Here is a 15,659-nt window from a genome sequence, read left to right on the forward strand (position 1 = left end):
GTCCTACTAAAGCTTTTACGGGTCCAACCTGCTGTCTGTTACACTGCTGGCGTCCACTTGCTCAGGAAGCTTGCTCCCTTGTCTGTCCCTCCAGAGCAGTTTTGCATTTGCTTCTACGGGTGCTCCTGGGATGTTTCTGGTCAGAGACCAGGCTTTCTGTTAATTTCCAAGCTAACGGGTTCCCAGGTCTCAGGGGCAGCATAACTTGAACCACAACTCCATGTGCGGAGGCAGGCTCATAGTTATAAACCTTCAGGGGAGCCTTTTACACCCCTAGCTCAGGGTAAACTCAACAGCTAGTGGATTGTGCTGATAGATTTTTTTTTTCTTCTAAACTACTGTTTCTTTGAGGGTATGGTTCTTTGTGAGTCTCAGCTTTATGCAAGGTCTCACTGTTCTTTTCTGACTGTGTGTGTGTGTGTGTGTGTGTGTGTGTGTGTGTAAATCCAGAGGCCTACCTCTATTATCAAGACCAGATCCACAGCCCCTTCCAGGGTGATGCAGCTCCCTCACTGACAGGCTTCATGTTGAGCTCCTTCTTTATTTCTGGACCCAAGATTTTCTAAATTTCTTGCGAACTTGGCCATGAATTCAAACGACAGTTGCTATATTTAAGCTACCATTTATAAGGGTACCATTAAGCGACCATTATAAGGGTTTGTAGCAGAAGGACTGTCAAGTTATTACATAGTTGGCTCTATTGCTTGAATTTTTCAAATCTTGTTTCTATAACTTAATTGGGAAAGATCTTTGGTTCCTGGCAGGGTCAGCAGTTCAAGGTGACACATACTGTTCTTTTGCTTTGCTTGCAAGAACAAAGTGGGGCTGTACTGTAACCAAAGAGACCATGTTGGTGATCTGAGTGACCTAATAACTAGTGTGGGAAACAAAAGACCAAGTAGAGGAGCCCTTAAGCCACAAGTCTGCAGTCAACAATGGGGCATGCCCACTCACTGAGTACATGTTCCATTGGTAGAAAGAACAGGCATGTCTTCTTTATCTCCTTTTCTTTTCTTTTTACTGAAAAATAAGACACAGATACAGAAAACTACACAAAACAAATATTAAGCTTAGTAACAGACCCCTCTGTAACCACCACCCAGGTCGAGATAGATGTGCAGCCAGCCACTCCAGCAGCCTGTCCTGTGCCCATCCCAGAGCTGCTGCTCTACACCCAGGAAGTCTCTGAATGGCACATGCTACTTTCTTGCCAATCTGTGTATGTTTTAGGCTCTCTGCCATGTTTGGACACTAGTTACCAGGGAGCTGGCACCACTAACCCACCGAAGCACGTTCTTTTAGTGTGTTCAACACCACGGTAAAATAAAGTGCCACCTTCACTGGAGATGTGAGATGTTCCCAGGGCCTCCACCTGTCCAGGGGCTCTTAGAGAGTCATGCACTGACAGACTGGGTGAGCTATTTGCCTCAAATCATGTGGTTAAAGAGGAGTATTTTTTACTTGGAACCCACGGGTCTCTCACCAGCCTGTTTCCCCCTTGAGTCTTCATCCCCACATAGAGGATGCGAACTGTACATTACATCTCATTCCAATGTTCACCTTATTTGTTAGTTGTCTAGTTCACGTAAATAAGTGTTTATCTACTGCAGTTATATCTTGTTTTTCTACAGAAAAATACATGAATCCAGATAAGACAAAAACCTCAGCCAGTGTGCTGGGTGGTGGTCCCACTCACCAGCAGATCAGAGGCAAGAGATTATCAAACAGATGTACCTGGAGGAACACAGGGGTAGCAACAGACCCTGGATCCTCAGCCGTAGCCAATCACAGGGAATCTGTTGGCGGTGAAGAGAAGGCAGCAAATTCATTTAATGCAAATTTGAAGAAGAGAGAAAAGATGAAAATGATGATGAAGAAGAACACAGAGGTCAGTTCATCTCAAGAATGTTCTTTAGGATATATATTTCCCCACAATGTATATAAAACTTCCTCTGAGCAAACTAAATTTGCTTTGTTCTTCCTGGTAGACAAAGCTTTATGGCCTTTTTCTCTTTGGCCATCAAGAGTCTCAGAGCCACATCTGAGCCTGTTCTGGACACTATAGGTGCTTGGGGCATCATCTCTGCACCTTCATTCTTCCTGTTCTGCTTTACATTTAGAAGTGTTTTCTGAGCTTAAAATCAGCAGAAGAAACCCAAGAGAAAAGACTGACGGAGGAGCAAAAATTCTAAAACTTCTCCATGAAAAAGGAAAACATACACACTAACCAAGACAGTGTGGTACTGAGGATAGTCCTGTTGATCAACTGAACAGAGTCCATAAGTAAATGGTGGCATTCAAATGATTTTTGACAAGGAGGCCAGACAGTTTAATGGGGGGACAGTCTTTCCAGCAAATGTTGGGACAACTGGATAATCACGTGCAATTAGAATTAAGTAGGACCCCTACCTTGTATGTATACAAAAGTTAACTCAAAATTGATCAAACTTAACAACTAAAACTACAAAACTTTTAGAAGAAAGCAGGGATAAATCATCATGACCTTGGATTAGGCAACAGTTTCCAAAAGAAAAAAAGAAAAAAATAAGATTGGAGTCCATCAAAATTAAATACCCCTGTGTTTCAAAAGCTACCACCCAGAAAGTAACAAGAAATATCTACAAAATATATCTGATAAGGGACTCTCATCTAGAATATAAAAAGAACTCTTACAACTCAATAATAAAAAGAACTAAAAAAAAAAAAATAGAATATCTGAATGAATAAAAATGTTTCCAAAGGAGATACACAGATGGCCAACAAGCACTTAAGATTTAAGTAAGGAAGCAAATCACCTTTTAGTAATGCAAAACAAAATCATAAAATAAAAAATTATTCTGGACCTGGGGCCACAAGTGAAAATTGTGTTCATACCAGTTTCCTGGAATCATGGACTACAAACAGAGTGTGCCTAAGCAAAGATGCCTCTCATTCACTCTTCAAATACTGAGTACCTTGTTGGCTCCTGTTGAGGACATAAAATTGAAAATAAAATCATCTCCCCAAATCTCCGTAAGGGTAGTAAAGAAAACACTTCTATTACTGAACAAGCCTTAAATCAGAATGTGATGTGCATCACAGGCAATTGACAAAGATATCTCACCCTTGCCATGTTAGGAGCCAGGTACAATCTGTCTCAATGTAAACAGTAGTAACTTGTCCTGCAGTAAGAGGACTAGGCAGTACTATTGATCACACATAGTTCATGCTCTCTACCTGGTGACTGGGATAACCATCTAGGTCATCTATTTAGTTTATCCAGAGTAAAAACACACTTCTCATACTTTTATGACAGGAGTTAGTTGTGCAACTTTGGAACACGGGGCCCATTAAAGTTAGTCTCCTAGGAAACTGGGAGATTGGGCGCTTTCTCTCTGGATGTTTACACTGCAAACAGATGGCTCTGGGAGCCCTTGAGCAAGGCTTTTCTAGGTTCTAGGTCCTAAAGCTAACCCAGGGCCTAGGCAGTCTTCAAAAGGAATTAGGTTCATTTCAAAGAGCGAATACTTAAAATGATCACTTTTCTAAACTACATGCTCAAAAAAGAGAGGAAAATATTTTCAACAGGAAGAATTAAGCGTCTTATTTTTAATCTGCGTTTTATAGTCCTACACGTTACCGACACACCCTGTAGGTAAGACACCGCCCAGCGCAAGGCTGGCCGCTGTGAGTAAGAACAAGATCCCGCAAGCTTTCGAGGTGGCTCGCAGCGGGAAGCCAGGGGCCGGATGAACCGAGAACTGGAAGTTTAAGGCAAGTCTTCCAAAGCAGGATTTTGATTAAGAGTGCACAAGGATGCGTGGAAGCAGCAAGATTTTGGGCTGACGGATTCGAAGACAGAGCATGAATTCTTTCCACCGAAGGGCGGCTCGGTCTTTGGGAAGCTCCGTAATGACCACTCAGACCACGTGCATGGCTGCAGACTCCCAGGACACTAAACCGCACGCTGAAGTAAGGTCTGAGGTGGGGTCTCGGCGCTCTTGGGCCGGGGCCGACCGAGGCGGCGACCCTGTGGGAAGAATGCCCACCGAGCACCCGCCCCTCGCCAACCCCGTCCTGCAGCACGTGGAAGCGCTTTGTCCGCCACCCGCCAGTCCCAGGACGCCCGCGGGCCGCCCGCTCCTTTCCGGTGCCGGTCGGCGTTGTAGACCCTCCTTCTCCGTGTGGTGGACACCGCCCGAAACTGCGCGTAGCACACGGACTACTGCCGCCACGGGCGAGTGACCGGAGACGGATCGGAACATGACCACGCACCCCTCCCCCGCTCACGTGACCTTCCGGGGCTGGCCTGTCTTCGCCCCCTCCGCGCCATGAACAGATGCGGAGCCGCCTTTGCTGTCTTCTGCGCAGGCGCAGACCTTGACTCGCGACTGTTGACGCAATCCTGAGCGGACTCGGGCCCCAAGCGTATGTCGACTCACGTACCTCTGCCCGAACGGCCTCCGCAGTCGGAAGTGCGCGCGCAGTCCCCACCCCAAGCCACGGGAGGGGGCGGAGCCGTTTGGGGGCGGGGCGGGCCCTGCGGCGGCCAATCGGCGGCGCCCGCCCTGTTGTTCCGCCCCGCCCAGCCTGCCGTCGGTCCCCGGGGGCCTGGTCCGGCGGACGCGCGGTAGCGGCGGCGGAGGCGGCGACGCCGGCTGGGAGGTGAGTGTGCGGCCCGGAGGCCGTCCGGGCTTTTCGCCCCAGCTGCTACCTCCTGAGTTGTCTGAGCGTGGCGAGTGGGCTGGCCGCGCGTGCCCTCCCGGAGAAGCGGCGGGCCTCGGGGGCGCAGGAGCCGGGGGCGGCCCGGGTTCGGAGGTCCAGGCCCGATCACGCGGGCGCCGTGGATGCCCGCGGCCCAGGAGGCAGCGGATCCGTTTGCAGAGGGGGCGTGTGTCCCTCGGAAGTGTGCGGGTCGGAGGGGCCTAGGGGGCGGGGGCGTGCGCCGTCGGAGCGCGATGCGGACCCGGACGCGGCCGGGCAGGAGCGCCGCACCCTTCTTAGTGCGTTGGAGCCTTGGAGAGCGGCCGGCGGGAGGGAGATGCTTGGGGACGGAGGTGCGGCTGGGCGCTAGCCAATTACAGTGGGAGATGCAGCTGTCACCCAGGCCAGAGGATTCCTGTCGCCATGATCACTGCCTTCCCTTCCTGTGCTCAGACAGTATGGGAAATTGTGCTCAGAAACCACTTTATTGATTGACTCAGAAATCGCTGTCCGGTCCCCTGTAGGTTCGCACGTCTGCTTGAGGGCCCGGTTGGCAGAGGTTTGGGGAAGTGGAAGGCTGCAGGTGAGGATGGTTATCAGGTTGAGAGAGACCTCTGCATCCATTTCTACAAGGCTGGGGCTGAAATCGGTGACAGTCCTTGGCGTACTGTACCGCCCCTCCCCCGCCCCACCCATCTAGGCTTGGTGGGTGTTTTCAGTTGACTGTAGAGTCTTCTTCAGGTGACTGCTTAGGCCTCCTGGATGTTCTTGTTACAGTTGAACTCTCAGAGGGCAGTCTTTTTTCATGTTTTGGGGTGGCTGGTGGTTGTAGGAAGCCAACTGTAGTCCTAGGTACTGGAAACAGTTTCACTGGTGGGACTGGAGAACTGGGTAGAGGTGAGGCTGGTTTTCCAGGAAAGATGACCACCCAAGACATGTTGAATCTGAGGTAACATCCAAGATCTGGTTGAAGGGCAATAGAAAGAGGATGGGTACTTTGGACTGGTGGTGGAGATTTAGGAACCAAAACGTACTGGGAAAAGGAAGGTAGATTCTAGAGCACAAGGTTGGGGTGCATCTTGAGAAAGCACACAGGGAGTCTGAGGAGAGAGTAGCTCCACTAAAGCAGAAGTGACCCATGCTGGTGTGGGGTGCCACGGAAGCCGGGAGAGGAGCCCTTGGAGTGGGGAGTGCAATCTGCAGTGTAGGCAGCCCTGGAAAGATCTAGGGAGGAAAAGCAGCTCTTTGCATTTGGCATTGCTGAGGTGAGGGGCACGCTGAGCAGTTTCAGTGTGAGTCCAGAGTCCCATCAGGTCCAGGCTCAAGCCCCAGCCCAACCACTTACTGTTACCTTGTTAATTCCTCTTCTGTGAAATGGGGATGGTAGTAGCGATAATAGCACCTGGGCCGGGTGTATGGGAAGCCAGTAGCAAGTAGCTTACAAGCCTCAAGTGAGGCTGTAAGCACTTGACATGTTTGGACTCACTGGAGTCTCATTGGCTCTGGCAGTTCTCTGCAAAGGGCAGACTGTGGTTCAGAGAAATTAAGTTAGTTGCTCAGGGTAGCACAGCTCATGAAATTATTCTTGTAGAGTAACAGTAATTCAATTATGAGGTGTTTAGGGGTGCTGGAAATGGCCATGGATTGTCGACTACTTTTTCATGAAGTTTTCCTCATGGAAAGTAGTTATTTATTTAGTTGGTTGTTTTCTTTTCTTTTCTTTTTTTTATCTTTTTAAGATTTTATTTATTTATTTGTCAGAGAGAGAAAGAGGGAGAGAGCCCACGCGCATGTGCCCAAGCAGGGGGAGCAGCAGGCAGAGGGAGAAGCAGGCTTTCCACTGAGCAAGGAGCCCGATGCGGGACTTGATTCGAGGATCCTGGGATCATGACCTGAGCCAAAGGCAGTCAACCGACTGAGCTACCCAGGCACCCCAAGTTGGTTGTTTTCAAAGGCAGACGTGATTCTCTAAGGTTTGGTGGCCACGTGTTTTAATTATTTGGTTTCCTGGTCAAAAAGCTAGACACTATTGTTGCTGTAAATTCTGTTACAGTTTGGAGGTCTGTGTCTGTAAGCAAGTTCGAAAATGACCTAGATAAGCAAATTAGTGCTATAATATATTTCATTAAGCATGACTTTGGTCAATTATGTTTATCATTGGGATAAATCATAGTAATATTTTTTATTGTGCAAATATTATCTTATGAGGGTACATTAGGACTTCACCTGCTAAGAAGTAGTGTGATTTATATCTTTAGATGAAGAAAGCTAGGTTTTGGTTGTTAATCAGTTTCTATCCTCTAGAGAAGTGAAAATAATCCTAATTTTTAATCCTTTCACTTTGGTGTTTGCTCAGGCATGAATAATTCTTGTGTCTGTTTTCAGAGCTGTTATTAGAAAGGAGAAACATGGAAAGTGGTGCAGTTCTGCTGGAATCCAAATCCTCACCGTTCAACCTTCTGCATGAAATGCATCAACTACGCCTTCTCGGTCACCTGTGTGATGTGACTGTCAGCGTGGAGTACCAGGGCGTCCGAGAAGAGTTCATGGCTCATAAGGCGGTGCTGGCAGCCACCAGCAAGTTCTTTAAGGAGATGTTCCTTAATGAGAAGACTGTGGATGGTACGAGGACTAACGTCTACTTAAATGAAGTGCAAGTTGTTGACTTTGCCTCATTTTTGGAGTTTGTGTACACTGCAAAGGTACAGGTGGAAGAAGATCGGGTGCAGCGAATGCTGGAAATGGCTGAGAAACTAAAATGTCTGGACTTATCGGAGACTTGTTTTCAGTTGAAGAAACAGATGTTAGAGTCTGTACTTCTGGAGTTGCAGAACTTCTCTGAGTCGCAGGAGGCAGAAGGGAGCAGTGACTCCCAAGCAGCTGTTGCTCCTGACCCCAGGGCAAGTCCCCCCAGGGACAGTCCTCTCCCTAACGGCCTCGGGGATTCCTCAGATCCCCTAGTGGAGACAGTCAGCAATTGCCTGTTGCCAGATATGCCCCCGAGGAAGTCCAAGGAGAAACCAGACAAGAAAAAAGATGCAGTCAAGCCTCCCTACCCGAAGATCAGAAGGGCCAGTGGAAGGCTGGCTGGAAGAAAGGTGTTTGTGGAAATCCCTAAAAAGAAATACACAAGAAGGCTGCGGGAACAGCAGAAAAGTGCTGAGGACGACATGGGGGATTACCGCAGCCCCCAGGACCCCAACCTGGCAGCCCCAGGAGCAGAGATGGAGCCCATCACGAAGCATGAGGAGTGCGGCGTGGGGGTGGAGGCGGCACAGGTACTGCCGAAAGCAGGCAGCAGGGAGGATGCAGGCCATGGGGAGGACGATGACGACGATGACGAGGAGGGCGAGAAGAGGAAGAGCAACTTTAAGTGCACTATCTGTGAAAAGGCCTTTCTGTATGAGAAGAGCTTCCTGAAGCACATCCGGCACCACCACGGGGTGGCCACCGAGGTGGTTCATCGCTGCGACACGTGCGGCCAGACCTTTGCCAACCGCTGCAACCTCAAGAGCCACCAGCGCCATGTGCACAGCAGCGAGCGCCACTTCCCGTGCGAGCTGTGCGGCAAGAAGTTCAAGAGGAAGAAGGACGTCAAGCGGCACGTGGTGCAGGTGCACGAGGGCGGTGGCGAGCGGCACCAGTGCCAGCAGTGCGGCAAGGGCCTGAGCTCCAAGACAGCGCTGAGGCTGCACGAGCGGACGCACACGGGCCACAAGCCGTATGGCTGCACCGAGTGCGAGGCCAAGTTCTCGCAGCCCTCAGCGCTGAAGACCCACATGAGGTAGGGCCGTGGCCGCCGGCCAGAGCCACTGCGAGGGTGCTCTTTGCCCGAGATGCGGCCTATTTGTGTTCTGGGGATAGGGGTGTGGAGAGATAGAGGTCGTTCTAGGGTTTGACCGACGTGGCTGTGTCTGCAGACGTTTCACTTCTTAATTTGTGCCCTCTAGAAATTGGGGGGCTACTTTGGGACGTCTGTGAATTCTCTTCCTGGGTAGAGGTATCTCTTCTTCACTCAGCCCTCCTACAGGCCCCAGGCTGATGGCTGTCCCCCTCACCCTGTGCCAGCGCGGAAGCCTGGACACGGAACCCTGGCCCCCACCGGTCTTGTCGCACGGCCACAGCAGGCCAGGCTTTCCCGATCCCAGAGTAGCCTCTGGAGCTTACGGTGCCCGCCATGCTTATGCTTGAGGGTCGGTTGGGCTCATGACCTTCATTGATCTTTTCCTGACTCTTCATTTAGAACTTGGGCCTGTGACCAGCTGGATCCCATGGTCCCATTAAAGACCTCAGTGAGAGGACGTTTAGGGCTTTAGGACACTTCTCTGGTCTTAGGTGTTTGTTCTCAGGGCTTGGAAAGTGCCATTGGTTATTCTAACCACCAGATTCAGGACAGTGTTTTCTGTTCATAATTTTTGAACTGTAGGTGGAGTACACCAGTTTTTAAATAGGTTTCCTTCAGTGCTGTTTATGCTTGAAATCCAGACAAGCAGTTTCTCCTCTATTCTAGACCTGCCGTCAGGCTAGGACGTCTTTGGGGTGGTAGTATGGTGTTCACTGTCTTTTTACTGTGTGATCAGTTAAAACCTTGGTGTAGGAAGTGCAGAGTGAGTCGTGGTTGATGGCTGCTTCATACTAGTTGTGAAACTCAAATGCTGATACACACTCCTTCAGAAACCAGCTTTCTTCAGCATTTTGAGAACCGTTCTTTCTGGACTGGTCACTTCATCTTAGGAATCGACAGTAATGTTTTTGATCACATGGTGCTTGGTCAGCTGTAGTCCCCAAGGTGTCTGTGGTCGATTACTGTGATGAGGAAGCTTTGCAAATACTGCACGGTACTATTCAGTGGTGAAGAAAGCGAGCAGAGGCGAGTGTCTGCCGGCCTGGGCTGTGCAGCAGCCCCCTGGCGAAGCGCGGCAGCCGGCTGGCCTCCAGAGGAAACGGACGTGGGGATGGAGGTCATGGGCCTGTGTACTTCCACTTCAGCCATTCTCATTCGGTCTCTTGGAATAACCGTCCTTGCAGGCTAGAGTGGAAATTGTATTGCAAAGTGAGCTTTGAGATACATCCTAAGTTATCATCTGAATGTTGTACTTTCAGAATTCATACAGGGGAAAAACCTTTTGTCTGTGATGAATGTGGTGCAAGATTCACTCAGAACCACATGCTGATTTATCATAAAAGGTGTCACACAGGTAAATACTCAATGCTGTTGTGATTGAATGTCTTTCTAGCTGTAGAAGAAACTGCCATTTAATTTAGAAGTTGGCATCTACCAAAGTGGTGCAGGCTAAAGCCATGATATAGCTTTTCCATCTCGTAAGTGAGCAAAAACAAATAATTCAAATATGCCCATGGCTCTGGTGTCGGCGTGCTCGTGGCAGCAGCCTGTGCACACTGGGCAGTAGGAGTGGCACGTGAGTCTTATGTATCGAGAGGTATGAAACAGTTCCTACTGTTGTAGCCCCAAATTGCATTTCCAGGAATCTGTCTTAAAGAAATTGTTCAAAATATGGGAAAAGCTATATGCTGTCATTCCCCTTCTTGCTCTCCCAAATAACAGAGCATTGGAAACAGCCTGATTGTCCAATCACAAGGAAGTGGTTCAGTAAACTGGTAAATCCATCCCTTCCCGGTGCCCGATGGGGCCACTCCCAGGGCTCTGAATGTTATGAAAAACACCTGTGCTTGGATGTGGACTGGAAAATGCACAATTATGCATACAGCTAATCCCAACTACATTGAAAACCTGCACATAAAAGACTAGAAGAAAATAAATTGCTATATAATGTATTAGGTGGTGGGATTATCTCATTTCTATTTTTCAAAATTTTGTGATGATTTTATTATATGAGGGAGAAAATTTAAGTTGACTTTATTCAAATTCAGCACAACACCTTATTTTACAGGATACAGAATCTAACTGTTGTACACTGCTGTTACCATACTAACCCAGTTCTTAATTGCTTGCATTTTAAAATTTTTATCTCTAAGCACTGCCATATGAGCCTCAAGTTCAAATGCAGGCGAGGCAAAACTGAGGCATTTAATGATGGGATTACTGAGACTCTAAAATGAGAATTGGTACCTAATGGAAGGTTGGGGGTGGAGGTGAGGTCAGGTGACACAAGCAATAAGTGAGAACCGGTCATTTGATGAAAATATTAATGTATTCGGGTTCTGTTAAAGCCAGTATTTTTGTTTTGATGTTTGTAAAGTCAGGGGCACACCTAATAATCAAATGATTGTGATTTGTGGAATTAAAAGGCTCAAACCATAGAACATGGAGTGAGAACATTTTTCTCCTGTTCTGTAACCCAGCCAGGTTGATTGGAGTGGCTACCCTAGAGCAGCCGTCCACACGTGTCCATGTAAACTTCCTCTCCTCTCAAGGGAGACTTTTGTCCCAATAAAGGGCCACACAAGAGCTGCTCTGAAAAATCCAGCAATTCCCCCAAACAAGTTGTAAGATTAATTTCTTGTTTGGAATGACTAAGTTTCCAAAATGTGGGCTGACTGAATGATCTAATTCTAAGCTAGTGGAACCCTTCTTGGGATTCCCAAGGGTATTTTACCAGAACTTTCAGGAATTAGCAGGCATCTTACGCGAATAGATGTTTTAGGACAGTTTTAACTGGAAAACATAATGTGCTGTGCAGCACACGCTTCTGAGTTCATGTGTGTTCTAGAGTGTGGGCCGGCTCGTCGAGTGTTGTGGTGCCTGTATCATTTCTAACTTTCTGTCTCATCTTTTCATGTAGGTGAAAGACCTTTTATGTGTGAAACATGTGGCAAGAGTTTTGCTTCTAAGGAGTATTTAAAACATCACAATAGAATCCATACTGGATCCAAACCCTTTAAATGTGAAGTTTGTTTTAGGACTTTTGCCCAGCGGAATTCACTCTACCAGCATATTAAAGTCCATACAGGTATGGCTGGCATGTCAGCAGGAAAGGGAGTTGAGTGTGGCTAGGATAGGTCCCAAAAGTTTTAGATTTACTAGAAAACTATTTGGAATTTAGCATTGTTTTGTGTGTCATAATAGCATTTTTAAATTTCTGAGTTTCTGGTTTCTGGCTCTCACAAACTGGAAAGGTATGGTGTTTGGATGTGGATATGTGGACATTTTAACATTTTCAGATTAGAATTCGGGGTAATGGTCTATACATATTAGTGTACACACACACAAATTCAGTTATTATGGGACTTGGAATTTTATATTCCGTTACTGTGGAAAACAGGTGAACTTCTGTAGATGTAGTACCAGCTTTCGGCTTTGGCCCTTTTAGGGTGTAGACCATAAATTCCTGGTGTTATAGGGATAGATGTGTACCTGTCAATGGACTCTTGAGTCATTCCCAGCGTAGCCTTCCTGCTGCTGCTTTCCAGTGGTCTCCCAGCAGCATGATTCCAGAGCTTATCAGAATTCAACACAGTAGGCTGGAGAGATCAACCTGAGGCTTTCCTCTCTTCCCATCTCAGGGGAACGTCCTTATTGCTGTGACCAGTGTGGGAAGCAGTTCACTCAGCTCAATGCTCTCCAGCGTCACCATCGCATCCACACGGGGGAGAAGCCATTCATGTGTAACGCGTGCGGGCGGACATTCACCGACAAGTCCACTCTCCGGCGGCATACCTCGGTAAGCAGTAGCGTGACTTCTGAATGACAAATCGCTGGTCCCCAGGTACACGTAACTCTCGACAGTCAGAAGTGCCAGCCATCATCCCATAAGGTGGTCATAGAAGATAGTGGGTCTTTCCTTTTCAGGTTTTCTCTGCAGGGAGTACATTCAGTGTGAAAAAGAACCGAGGCTCAGGGCTCCAAAGGCACAATCTGTGATAAGCGCTCCTTAACAGTGACAGTGGTGGTAGGTACTTGGCCATTAGTGAAAGGGTATTTTGCTACGGTGGAAACTAAGTTGAAAAGAGACTGTTGCTTTAAAAGATGTACTTGTTCAGAGACACGTTGTGACTTCTGTTTTGTGTTTGATTTGTAGATACATGATAAGAATACTCCATGGAAGTCTTTCCTTGTTATTGTAGATGGCTCACCCAAGAATGATGACGCACACAAGACTGAGCAGCCAGATGAAGAATATACGCCATCCAAACTTTCGGATAAATTGCTGTCTTTTGCAGAAAATGGCCATTTTCACAACCTAGCCACAGTCCAAGGCAGCATACCCACAGTGCACGAGAACAGTTCTGCAGACACGGCCTGCAAGTCGGACGATTGCGTGGTGTCTCAGGACACGCTGCTGGCTACCACCATCAGTGAGCTTAGCGAGCTGACCCCACAGACAGACCCGATGCCCACACAGCTTCACTCGCTGACCAGCATGGAATGAGGGCTTAGTTACCTGCCAAGCAGATCCTACGCTGCGTCTCCGCGTGTGTGATTGTTGTATGCAGGCTACCAATAGTCAGGGGCTAAGACAAAGAACTGTCTGGGGGCAGAGTGGGCAAGAATACCTTCTGCACATTTTCCTGAATCTCTGCTAACTTGCACGTCTTTATCAAAGCATTTTTAGAGCTTCCCCTTAAAAATCCCAGTCTGCATGATCTCAGCTATGCTTGATCGACAAACAAGGCAGTTAACATGACCTCACTGGATCCTGGTGCAGGTTGTATGCATAACGCTTGTCTTGATGTGTAGGAAGTTTGGACAGCCACATAACTGTAGAATACAGAGCCCTGGCCCAGCTCATGAAGTTACTGTTAGTGATCTCCCTGGTCTCTCAGCCTGCCTTACCCTTCTGTGTGGGTTTAGTTCCCTGATCATTTTAAGCTATTTTTTCTACCAACTTGAAATAAAACTGGGACCATGTATTTTCAGCTCTTTCCTTTTGCACTGAAGCAAGTCCAATTCGCTCTGGGGACCCTTGAGTTGGACTGAAGAAATGGATGGTTGCATTCATTCCCCTCCACCTCCTGTCTGTAGGCACTAAAAAAGGAATGACAAATTGAACACTTGAAAATGGCTTCGTATAATCTGTACTTACAGCACATTTGCAGCTAGGAAGTTGGCCATAGAATAACTGCTGAAATGAAGTGTGGCTGTTGGGTTTCATTCCTAAAGTCTTATTAGGTAAAAGCTGTCCTACCAAAGATTCTAGCAGCAAATGGTGTTGTAGTTTTTGCAGAGGTGTGAAAAGTGAAGAGGCTTTAGAACACTTGAAACACTGTCCTTTTATTCACAAGTAGCAATGAGGTGACCTGGCAAATCTTAGAACAGAGTGTTAGTATTTTTGGCTAGGTTTTCCTGATTTACTCTGTGATTTTCAGAAACCCAGAATTTCTCATTTACATATCAAGAGCTTGAAACAGGCAAGTAATTCCCACACGTTTGTTTACTTGGGAACATGTGAGCATATAAGCAGAAAGGACCAAAAGCCTTGGAACTTGTCTTTGATTATGCCTTAAGAGTGGATTGTGAAGAACCAGGAACTTTGTCTTCAGTGCTCCTGTGGCTGGCTCATGCTGGCCTTCTGCTTAAAATGAATTTGCAGTGAAGTTAATTCTGCTGTATTTGCTAAGCCCGATTCCTGGTTCCAGTGGCTTGGGTATGTTGCCGCATGCTAAGTGCTTTGACTCACATGTAACCCTAAACATGATAATTTAAAGAAGAATTCTTTTGTTCACTAGTTGCTCTTTTTCTTACATTTTAATTTATTAAACTTGCTGTGAAAACATGTTCATTTTCTAAGAGAAAGGTACTTTATCCTACGTTCCAGGATGAAGGCACAGCTGCACTATGCCAGAAACTAATGTGGGAAGACTCTCCCTAAATGCTTATTTTGTTCTAACTGGTAACATGTTAATAAAAAGCCACTCTAAGATGTTTTAGGTGCTGATAACATGTTTCACACTTGCTCTTGAAGATGGCAGAACTGAATTTTCAATGACGACAGCATATCCTGGTTGTATTTACAGAACAATAAAACTGTCACACAACCATTTTACTTTTGGTAAGAGAATGAGCCTGCCCAGCTGATGTACTGTTTCATGGAATAAAGTCATCTTAATGAGAAGGAATTTAAATAATAGATTATTTTGTTACCTACTGGAAGAATTTTTGTCTTGAATTTGTTTCTCTAGAAATTCTACAAAAAATCATTTAATGTGTTAATAAATGTTTGCTTTCTAAAAAGTTTTGCAAGCCTAGAGTTTATTTCCACTGTTAGAATCTAGGCTCTGTAGGGGCACCTGGGTGGCACAGTCGTTAAGCGTCTGCCTTCGGCTCAGGGTGTGATCCCAGTGTTCTGGGATTGAGCCCCACATCAGGCTCCTCTGCTGGGAGCCTGCTTCTTCCTCTCCCACTCCCCCTGCTTGTGTTCCCTCTCTCGCTGGCTGTCAAATAAATAAAATCTTAAAAAAAAAAAAAAAATCTAGGCTCTGTAGAAAGAAGATTCTTAATTGGAACAAGTATAATTCTCTTCCATTTCATGGGTGATGAAATGCAAATCAGGGTCTGTAGTCTTAGGAATGTCTACATAACTGTCTGGCGTGCATATTGATTAGACGTGAAAGCCTGGTGGTGAGGGAAGCTGGCCTCTGTCTGCAGGGGTGGCCTCCGAGAGGCCTCTTCAGTGTGATGTGTCAGTCTCTGTCACGAATGTGTCTCCAACTAGACCCATGTCTGTCCTTCCCAGGAGGGTAAGGTTACGCCCGAGGGCAGAGAAAAGCAAAAACACTGCAGACGACCCAGCACAGAGGGATTTGTGGAGTGTCGTGATTCCTCTTAACCCAAGTAGTCTTGCTGAGAGAAAGCAAGGCTGCCTTATATATCGGTCCTGAAAGTGTGATCAGAAAGTGCCCAGGGTGCTGGTGCCGCTCCTCCCAGAGCATCATGAAAGGCAATGGAGGGAATGATTTAGTGCCTTCCAAACACTTCGTGGGAAATGCTCTCAGCAGAGTCTAAAGCACTCCGCCACTTTTGATTTTACCAAAATTTATACAGAATTTGAAGAAGC

At 47.1% G+C, this 15,659-nt stretch overlaps 1 protein-coding gene across 3 annotated transcripts; it reads left to right on the forward strand.

The window, feature by feature from the left end:
• Window positions 1–1,636: 1,636 nt before the first annotated feature.
• Window positions 1,637–15,046, forward strand: GZF1 (GDNF inducible zinc finger protein 1). Of its 3 annotated transcripts, none has more exons than XM_045776785.2 (6): window positions 1,637–4,644; window positions 7,069–8,467; window positions 9,787–9,881; window positions 11,448–11,615; window positions 12,169–12,326; window positions 12,730–12,989. In XM_045776785.2, exons 2-6 carry the CDS (start codon window positions 7,092–7,094, stop codon window positions 12,847–12,849), a joined length of 1,917 nt encoding a protein of 638 aa, XP_045632741.1. In that variant the 5' UTR covers window positions 1,637–4,644; window positions 7,069–7,091; the 3' UTR covers window positions 12,850–12,989. The 3 variants fall into 3 exon arrangements, with proteins under 3 accessions (XP_045632741.1, XP_045632737.1, XP_045632740.1); XM_045776781.2 differs by having other exon boundaries at window positions 1,639–4,644; window positions 12,684–15,046; XM_045776784.2 differs by lacking the exon at window positions 1,637–4,644 and adding an exon at window positions 6,392–6,656 and having other exon boundaries at window positions 12,684–15,046.
• Window positions 15,047–15,659: the final 613 nt, after the last annotated feature.

Source organism: Ursus americanus, chromosome 22, assembly GCF_024610735.1.
Source record: "Ursus americanus isolate L20-20 chromosome 22, mUrsAme1.1.p, whole genome shotgun sequence".
NCBI lineage: Eukaryota > Metazoa > Chordata > Mammalia > Carnivora > Ursidae > Ursus > Ursus americanus.

Coding starts and splice junctions, on each gene's coding strand:
- GZF1 (XM_045776781.2), top strand. CDS start 7,092: ATGGAAAGTGGTGCAGTTCTGCTGGAATCCAAATCCTCACCGTTCAAC. Junction 9,882..11,447: donor TCATAAAAGGTGTCACACAG/GTAAATACTCAA, acceptor CTTTTCATGTAG/GTGAAAGACCTTTTATGTGT. Junction 12,327..12,683: donor CTCTCCGGCGGCATACCTCG/GTAAGCAGTAGC, acceptor TTTGATTTGTAG/ATACATGATAAGAATACTCC.